The sequence below is a fragment of the Cornus florida genome, unplaced genomic scaffold (genome assembly GCF_030987335.1).
Source record: "Cornus florida cultivar Cherokee Brave unplaced genomic scaffold, ASM3098733v1 CherokeeBrave_3.0.0_Hap2_Chr05, whole genome shotgun sequence".
Classification (NCBI taxonomy): domain Eukaryota; kingdom Viridiplantae; phylum Streptophyta; class Magnoliopsida; order Cornales; family Cornaceae; genus Cornus; species Cornus florida.
The window spans coordinates 86,446,480-86,456,457 of NW_026775575.1; the positions used below are offsets into that span (position 1 = coordinate 86,446,480).

Genomic DNA, 9,978 nt, shown 5'->3' on the forward strand with positions numbered 1-9,978 from the left:
CTGAAGGGGACCACCAATAACAGACTGCCACGTTTAAGCCCTCTGGATCTGAACACGTGCCTTTCTTTACTCACGCGGCCTTGCTGGGGGAGATCACGTGCCCGGAACCAATCGTAGTGATGACCGATGGGGCTTTTCCTAGTCTCACCACTAGTTAGTCCAACTTAATGGCCTTTTTCCTTTTGATTAGGTCATCTACCTTTTGACTAATTTTCTTTTAGATTGTAGAAAACATAAACAGACTTCATAATGCACAATGGCCATTATAAAGCATTAAACTGGTTTTAATGACTATATAATTATACATATATGTATATATAACTAGTTCCTAGTGTTTATAATTTTAACACCAAATTAATGGAATGTGAAACAAATTTCTTTTGCTCTCTTGGGTCAATGTTGAAGTGTTTTCAATATTTTTAATCTCAAATCATATGGTATAATGAAAACTATAAGATATAACAATTTTAAAAATAGTTAGAAAATAGTGTGATGTGGTTGGGGTGCCTTTTCCCCTTATAACATTATTTTTTACCTGCACTCACAACGCTTTCTCGTACAACATTTGGGTAACACCGGATCAAAGAATTAGTCTTACTTTGATACTAACTGTAACGGCTTAATCTATTAGGTGAAACTTTCACACATCCCATATTATATATACTCCTTTACTTACAAATTCAACGTAGGACAAGACTCCTCTTGTAACACCAAATTTGTTCACACTCGATCCATTCTTGGTCACAAATCATGTATTAATTTCTTTTAAATTTGCATGAATTCTTAAGATATTCACCATAAGTAAATCATATGGAATAAAGGTTGATTCAAAATTAAATGATAGAATACAATGAAAGTATTCTTAGCATTTGCAAACACTTTAATTTGGATTCGTTTTAAAAGTGGAATTAATAAACATTACTTTTGAAGCATATGGTGCATCCAAGTTATTTTGGACCTATTGAAGCCAACATAATTTGAGTTCAAATATAAACAAGACATGCCCTTCTTAGGTACAGTACCCCTACTGCTTACTTTGTTGCAATAAAGACAAATACAACATGCTATTTCAATAACAAATCAGCTTTGATTGAATTACAATTCGGTATAGTAACCAAACTATTAAAAGGCAGCTATGGTGTTTTGAAAGCATTTTTTGTGGGATTTTTTATTTTTTATTTTTAAATGAAAGATACTAAGTGGTACCCTAGAATTCTTTTAGGTCACATTGCACACATAATATCAAATAATAATTATGGCGTGTTCAGCTGAATGGAATTAAAATTGGTAGAATTTGAGAAATACAACTAATAAAATTGAATCAAAATTTTCTCAAATTCCATTAATTCTAATTCTAATTCTAATTCTAAGAATTTTATTTCATGCAGCTGAACGCACCCTAAAGGTAATTATCTAATGTGATTCTTGCTATTCAAGACGGTTAAAGGAATATAATAACTACAAATTTAATTATCAGAAGCTGTAATTCAACAGTATTTTATAAAAATTTAAAGTAAAAAATCAAGCATTTATGTGGTATATGGAGATTTGGGGGAGTGGGGGCACTATTTGATAACCGTTTTTGTTATCAATATTTTTGTTGTGGATTGTATTCAATGGTGATGGGGGGAGGGGGGGGGGGGGGGTGGAAGGGCATATTTGACAATGTTTCCTATCGCATTTTAGTTTTCTTTCGAAGTAGGAACAATTTATTATTATTATTATTATTTTTTTTTTTTTCTTTCTAATCGAGTTCAATAGTGATTAAAATATTATTTGATAATGTAAAATTTATTGCAAGATTTTTAAAATTAATAATATTACAACATGTTCCTAAAAAGCTTTGCAACTTACTAGTTAAGAAAGATCAAAGTGTGTACAAAATAAAAATGGGTTGCCAAATATGCCCTCAGTTTGCTGCAATATCGTATCAACAATTTGCCCCGTTCAGCACGTTATAAGGTCTCCTCCACAAGTGAATGCCCCAATTTAGTCAACTCCATCTAACAACAAAGTACCATTGACTTCCAAGCGACGACTAATGGTACATTATTGTTGTATGCAAATCAACTACTAAAATTTATAGAGCATTATTTGGTATTGTAGCAAATATATATATATATATATATTAAGTCTGTCTATAAAATAAATTAGTTGCATCTAACTATATACAATGAATATACTTAAATTTTTAATATTGATTTTCAACTGCTTCGAGGTTTCTTTGTTAATTGACTCCTATAACGTGCAATTATTTATTAATTAAAAATTTTCTACATCTGAATTTTAGGTCAACATGCATAAAATTTGAATGCCCTTAAAAAAAAAATTTACAGTATTGAGTTTTTAATTGAACTACCATAAGAAGACTATATTCCATAATATGGTACACGTGTCACAACCTGAGCTGAGAGCCAGTGTTTTTCTTTATTTATACACACCCAGCGAAGGTAGCAATATATATATATTTTCCTGAAACTGCTGAGAATTAAACATCTAAAAGAACTGTAGAAGGGCACTTAAGACACTGTAGCGAAACTGTTACAGAGGCCATTTTAGAGTTTACGATTAGGACCGTTTGTTAAATTTGGTATAAGAACAGGGCAGTTAGTGGGTCGTCTCACTTCTGTTCGACGTCCCTTCCCTGCAAAGTGTGCTGGAGAGAGAGAGGAGAGTCTAGAGAGAGAAATAGTGAGAGTTTTTAGAGAGAGAAAGAGGGAACAAAGCAAAGGATAAAAGAAAGGAACAAATTAGAAGTAAAAACAGGACACCCGTTCTCCCCTTATATTCTCTCTCTCCCTCAACTCTCTCTCTCTCTTCCACAAATTTTGTTCCAGAGCTCACTTTCAATTGATTCTGCTTCTGAATTCTGAGTACTTTGGCTGATTCTGCTTCTGGGTCTCTTCAATTTTGTTCGTTTCAGCCGTATTGTATATGGGTTTTGCTTGATAAAGAGAATTAGATAAGAAAATGTCCATGAAGAACAGAGTTGAGCAACACTCAAGAAGTGTTGTATCGAAGAAATGGACACTTCTTCTTTGTATTGGCTGTTTCTGTTCTGGAATGCTCTTCACCAACAGGTATATATATATATATATATATATTTTTACAGTTTTATTTTAATCATTGAATTGACCCTTATCACTTTTTATGGTGTTTAGTTGTTGGATTATGATCAACTTTTGATTTTATTAGTTTGGTGAAATAAGTGTGAGCACTTTTATCAATTTGAAAATCTGTTAAGAATTACTGTTTACTATTTATCTTCTCTCTCTCTTTTCATTTTTCTTCTATTTTTATTTTTTTTTATTTTTTTATTTTTGAGATCCATATTCCCCAAATTTTTATTTGTGTTGTTTTTGATATTGATTGCTCTCTGTTTTGGTGATATGGGTACCAATGATTATTAAAGAACTTTGATATTTTGAACTTTGGATGGTGCTCAAAAGTGTTCCAATTTGGGTTTTCATTATTGATGACAGCATTCCTTTTTCTCAGATTTTATGTTTTCTTTTCTTATACTTATATATTTGCTAATTTTTCAGTGAAGGCCATAGATCTATATTAGGGTTTTTGGTATGGTTGCAGACAGATTAGGTCTTATGTTCAATATCATTCTCCTTTTTGGTGCTTAGTTTGGCTATTGATGAGAATAATTCTAGCTAGTTTAGGTACCTCTACACGGCACAAGTTTATGTCATTTATGCCTTCATTTATGTGTATGGACCATGCATGGTCCATACTTGATAATCATATTGACATCTTATAGTAAAGGTTACATTTGTGGACCGTGATGAATTGCAACCTGCAATTTTTCTACCCATGTCCCTTAATTATAAATGGGCACCAAGGCCTCTGACAACAACTGCAATAATTCGCCATACTCATTTAAGTTTATTACCGGTAATGATAACTGGAAGTCAAGTCTCTAATGAGATTTACTTTCCACCAAAAATATATATATATATACTATTTAGATTATTTCTCTCTTTCTTCCTTTTATCCGTAGTGGATATTGGAGTTTGAAATATTTGCTGCAATTTTAAATTTGTTGCTCCGAATTTGCTTTTATTATTACCAAAAATTGTTTCATCTGAAATATTATGGGTACAACATTGTTTAATTATTGTTGAGGGTGTTAATTTTTGGAGCATGATTACTTTTAATCATTTAAAAAAATATGGTGACAGAATGGGGGCAGTGCCGGTATCTAAAGGTCTTTTGAGGACAACTGCTGTAGAAGCTGAAAGACTAAAGTTAGTTTCAGAGGGCTGTGATCCGAAAACTGTGAGTGTCTCCATCCTTCTCTTAATTTTGTGTAATCACCTTACTGTTCATCCATTATTTTTGATTCTTTATTTTATGCTGAGTATTTCTTTTTCAAATTATTTGATGTTATGAAACAATTGGGCTCCTCCAGTTGCATCAGAAGGACGTAAAGCATGAATCTAAGGACATTCTTGGGGAAGTTTCTAAGACTCATCATGCTATCGAGTACGTTCTGCTTGTGCTCATTGAATGTAAATTTCATATTGTTGGTATACTTCCATGTGATGTTTGATTATCCTGAAAATGGACCTTATGGAAGTACATTGAATGTAGGACATTGGACAAAACTATTTCAAATTTAGAGATGGAATTAGCTGCTGCAGGGGCAGCTCGGGAGTCCATTATCAGCGGCTCTCCTATATCAGAAGAATTAAGGAAGACTAGCTCACCTGGAAAACGAAAATATTTTATGGTTATAGGAATTAATACTGCTTTTAGCAGCCGGAAGAGAAGAGATTCAGTTCGTGCTACATGGATGCCACAAGGTTCATTTTTGGAACACCCTTGCTTTTGTTTCTTCCAACTTCTGGATTTTATTTATTTTTTTAATTTTTTAGTTGATGTTAAGTTGCTTGTTTGAACTGACATGATGATTCGTGATTGTTTATTCTGGGGAAAAAAATGAAACAGGTGAAAAAAGAAAGAAGTTGGAGGAAGAGAAGGGCATTATAGTTCGCTTTGTCATTGGTCATAGGTAGGGGTCTAATTTTCTTTCAATGTTATGTTGATAAGTAGACACTTATTTTATGTGTGAAATTAGGATACGGAAAACAAACTACAAATTTAAGATTGAGATTGCATTTTCACTAATTTTTCGAATTCATAATCCCTCATTTAGTCACTGCTAATGGGCTTGTTAGCTCATTGGCCTTCTGTTATACATGATAAAAGGGGTGATGGTCATCACAGAAAACAAAACCATTAGTTAGAGAATGGAAGCTACATGGTATTTTTGGGTGCACCACAGGTATAATCAAATTGGATTGCTCACCCCCAAAGAACCAGGAAGATTAACTGTATCACCACAAGTAAGCCTCTTGTAGTTGCCCTGATATTGAGGGTGTGTTGTATGGACATAGTATCATTCCATAGAAGTATCATTCTATGATATTGATTATAGGGATGAATTTGTTTATGTTAGAACTCCATTCTACAAGATGTCATTGTGCCTTCATATAATGAAATTAACACAATGGAAGGATTTTACTTCTACATTCAGAACTCCCTTTGTAAATCATATCAAATTTAGCATCGCAATATATATGTCATGAACTCAAGATCATGATCACTATCTAATCCTCTTTCTTGTGTCTTCTAGGTTAATTTGAACTAAATAACTTCATTTATAACTTACCGGAAATTTTTTTCATCATATAAGTGCCTCTAATAGGTACCATTGCTTTCGATTATAGGACAAAATCCTATTCCCTAGAAGATAGCATAAATTCCATTTTCTTTGGGCAGAAGCCTTTGTTATGAACTCATATTACGTCATCATATCATATAAATTTTATTGATTTAAAGAATACTCCAGAGATATATAGTTTGATCAAATTTCATCTGAATTCATAAAGTGCGACTTTAATTTTCTGATTAACTGAATTAACTGTTTTCCCGTTACCAGTGCCACCGTAGGTGGTATACTGGACAGAGCTGTTGAAGCAGAGGATAAAAAGCATGGAGATTTGTTGCGGCTGGTAATATCATGTCTCTGGTTCTTCTATTATTTATTTTCTGTTCTGCTGCACAGTATGCTCATTTTATAAATATTTTCAGTATAATATTAATTTTAGCAAATGTTTTGTTGCTACCATATGATCAGGATCATGTTGAGGGCTACCTTGAATTGTCTGCCAAGACGAAGACATATTTTGCTGCCGCTGTTGCTTTGTGGGATGCAGATTTCTACATAAAAGTTGACGACGATGTCCATGTAAATATAGGTAATTCATTTTGTTGGTGGTACATATAACAATCTGAAATTCATTTAGTTGGTTATTTCTTTATTTGAGAATAACCATAATTTGTATACAGTAAGTTTTAGAATCCTAACTTTTGATGCAAAAACACTCGAACTTGGGAAATAGTAAATACACTCCTGTAGAAAATCTGTAGGTGACCATGTTTATGTTTATCTAAGCCTCCTGAAGATTGATATGAACTATTACACTGGTTTCTTCTGAAAATGTCATTATATTTCCTTTTAGAAGTTATAGCAGTAGGTTTTGTTGTTTATAATTTATTGTCCTTTGTCACATTCGGTCCAACTTCTTCTGAATTCTTGCAGCAACACTTGGAGAAACTTTAGCTAGACACCGGAAAAATCCACGTGTATATATCGGATGCATGAAATCTGGACCTGTCCTTTCTCAGAAGTAAGCCACAGTTTCTTAAAGTAGTTGCTGAATGCTGATAAAATGCTCTAACAATTAGATTGATTCTTACTCGTGATTTGGAACAGGGGAGTGAGGTACCACGAACCAGAGTATTGGAAATTCGGGGAGGCAGGAAACAAGTACTTCCGTCATGCTACAGGACAATTATATGCCATTTCAAATGATTTGGCAACTTATATTTCAATAAACCAGTTAAGTTCCGCTTTTATTTGAGTTCGATAAATAAAATACAAAAAACTAATATAGGATTTGAAGGTTTTTGACATTTTGTCATACTGTATTGGTGACAATTACTATTTCACAATAATGTCAGGCATGTACTGCACAAGTATGCTAACGAGGACGTTTCACTGGGATCCTGGTTTATTGGACTCAATGTGAAGCATATTGATGACCGGAGATTATGTTGCGGAACACCACCTGGTAAGTTTAAATTATCATGGAACGTTACATTTTCTTTATGTTTTGAGGTTGTGTGGTCTAAAGAATAGAAGGGAAGATTGTGACCTCGGGAATACTATTCAAACAAGGGTCCAACACCAACAAAACTTGATCCCAACAACTCGGGGCCAGCTATATAGATCCCTCTTCTAGAAGCAACACTATAAGCCTCACATGCATACTGCAATAATTTACTGTCAAGCTGTAGAATGTGGGTCCAAATGTCACAAACAAGCAGGGGGCAAGCACTTATCATGTTAAAATCACCCCAAGATGGATACCTCACACCATAATTTAAATTGTTTGAATGTCCATTGCTAATGAAATTTATTCTTTTTTAGAAAGTGAGAATAATTTATCGTAGACGGCTTTGGTACACTTCTAGAACCAAAATGAGGAGAACCGAATCAAATAATACACTATTGATAGATGTCAAGATGGGTAATATACTCGTATTTAGTAATATTGGACCACCGCAAGCTCAGACTCCTTTATTACATAGGACAATTGCTGTCTCATTTTTTGACGTATAATCATGGGCGTTCAACCTTTGCATAGTTTACTTTATGAACACATAGATTTCCACTTTGTGTGTGTATGCGCGCACGTTTAACACTTTCCTTTTCTTCAAATTATGTGCTGCAAGGTCGGTTCCATGCCAATATTTTTTTGGGCTCATACCCTTAAGACCTAGGTTCCAAGTTGAGTGTCCTTTTCATCTATGGTATGAGGCATGTTAAAACTGAGCTCTCAGCACCTTGTATTCGGGCTCAAAGGAGAAGAAAACCATCTATCAATGACCAAGTGTAACAATTATTAATTTTGAAATGAATTATATATATATAGAGAGAGACTTTTGTAAGTTGACGCAAGTTTTTACTGCAGATTGTGAGTGGAAGGCCCAGGCAGGAAACATCTGTGTTGCTTCATTTGATTGGACCTGCAGCGGTATTTGTAGGTCGGTCGAGAGGATTAAAGAGATCCACCGGCGGTGTGGAGAAGGTGAAAATGCTGTGTGGACTGCTGCATTTTGAGAAATCAGCCAGCAGTTCTTCCCAACTCAGGAAGGATGATAAGTTGATCAACTGTGCTACTTTTCTTGGTTATATTAGTGCTTATATAGAATACATACGATATCACACACGGTCTAGAGAGAGAAAGAGGGAGAGAGAGAGAGAGGATGGTGCTTGGGCTTGCTGTTCACCAATTTAGTAGAGAAGAGTAGGATGATTGCTAAAGCAGTCAGAAAGGGGAAGAGGCTCTCAACACACATTTTTTACTGCTTGGAGGGCCCAAATGTAACTTGTAAAGTTGTCACACTTTCAGTGGCTATTGAGCTTATCATAACAAAATACAAAAAATCGCAATGGCCTTAATTTGTTGCCATTCTCTTCCAAAATTTGTCAACAAATATAGTGATGAATATACTCTCCTGTATGATCTCTTTCCTAGGTTAGATTTCTCATGACTCGGCATAATTTAGACTCGAATAATACTTCTCTAACCTATAAGTTAGGCTTAAAACACTAGCACAAGGGCTATTAGCTCCTTAAATATATTTTAAGCGACAACATGGGTTCCACTTAAAACATATCTAAGGGTAGATAACCCTTCTCCTAGTGTTTTAAGCCTAATTTATCGGCTCAAATATCTTTCTTTTTAGATGTACTCGACATGATGCTCAAAATTTAATTCGGTTATTTTTTGTAGGAGTTTTTAGAAATATCATTTTTCATTATATCAGTACTTCTGATTCTATTGAAATGTGAACTCAAGATGCCCATGCCCCCAGTAATTAAGTGCAGAAAATGAGAGAAAATCTCCAACTTTGTAGGTTGTACTTCCTTTTCTGCAGTTCTTCACTTCACTTCTATGAAGATTTAATTGTTTCCAAGCAGTCTTATGAATCTGGTACTAGCACACGTATTGCATTTAAATTTATAACTTAAAAATCAATACAATGGGCATGGATATATACATATAGCAATTGGGCATGGATATATATATATATATATATATATATATCCATATATATATATATAGCAATTTTAAAGATATGATTCATATATTTCTTGTAAACTTTCCGAGTTACAAACATTCCTCCTCAAAGGAGAGGTCGGCTAGTCAAGCCTCAGTGAAGGTATGGGTATATGTTCGCTTAACCTTCAACCAAAGAAAAATAAATAAAAATAAAAAATAAATAATAGGTCTGTTGATATTTTGAGAGGCAAACGATATTTCCATCTTTTCTTAGACGTGACAGCCTAACTTTAAGCCAAATAAGGCCGCCTTCACCATCACCAAACAGAGGACTCTGGCATGTTGAATACACTGTCAGTCTCTATAATGCTTTAGACATGTAAAAACAATGTAGTTTACAATGTCCAAAGACTTCGAGAATATACATTTTAAAACAATTTCTGGGCAAAAAAGGGCAAAAAAAAAAATGGGGAGTATCAAAGTTAAATTCTTCCATGGAACAAGAATATATGTATATATATATATATATAGCCATTTTCCCTGCAAATTTACCTGGAATCCCACAAAAATTGAATGTATAATTCTCAGTAACCGCATAAACTCTCCTAATCTTGAGCTAATCACAACTTCACCTTGTAATTTTTGTTGTCTTCTAACTGTTACTACCATTTTCCATATTGTCTCATGTTCTTGTTGCTGATAAACTATAATGAATTCACATTCCAGAAACAAGATTTTTTTAAAAAAAGTTATTTGTAAAAGATGTATACTCCATGATTAAGAAATCTAATCAACCATACAACAAATCTCTTTACTGTTATTCCATGATTAA

General features: G+C 33.8%; 1 protein-coding gene across 1 annotated transcript; it reads left to right on the forward strand.

The window, feature by feature from the left end:
- The first annotated feature begins 2,489 nt into the window (after nt 1–2,489).
- Nucleotides 2,490–8,565, forward strand: LOC132307367 (probable beta-1,3-galactosyltransferase 2). Its single transcript, XM_059805095.1, has 11 exons — nt 2,490–3,080; nt 4,191–4,287; nt 4,421–4,494; nt 4,603–4,814; nt 4,960–5,023; nt 5,954–6,026; nt 6,152–6,272; nt 6,617–6,704; nt 6,791–6,916; nt 7,039–7,148; nt 8,052–8,565. The coding sequence occupies exons 1-11, from the start codon at nt 2,971–2,973 to the stop codon at nt 8,198–8,200; spliced, it is 1,224 nt and encodes a 407-aa protein (XP_059661078.1). The 5' UTR covers nt 2,490–2,970; the 3' UTR covers nt 8,201–8,565.
- The last annotated feature ends 1,413 nt before the right edge of the window (nt 8,566–9,978 follow it).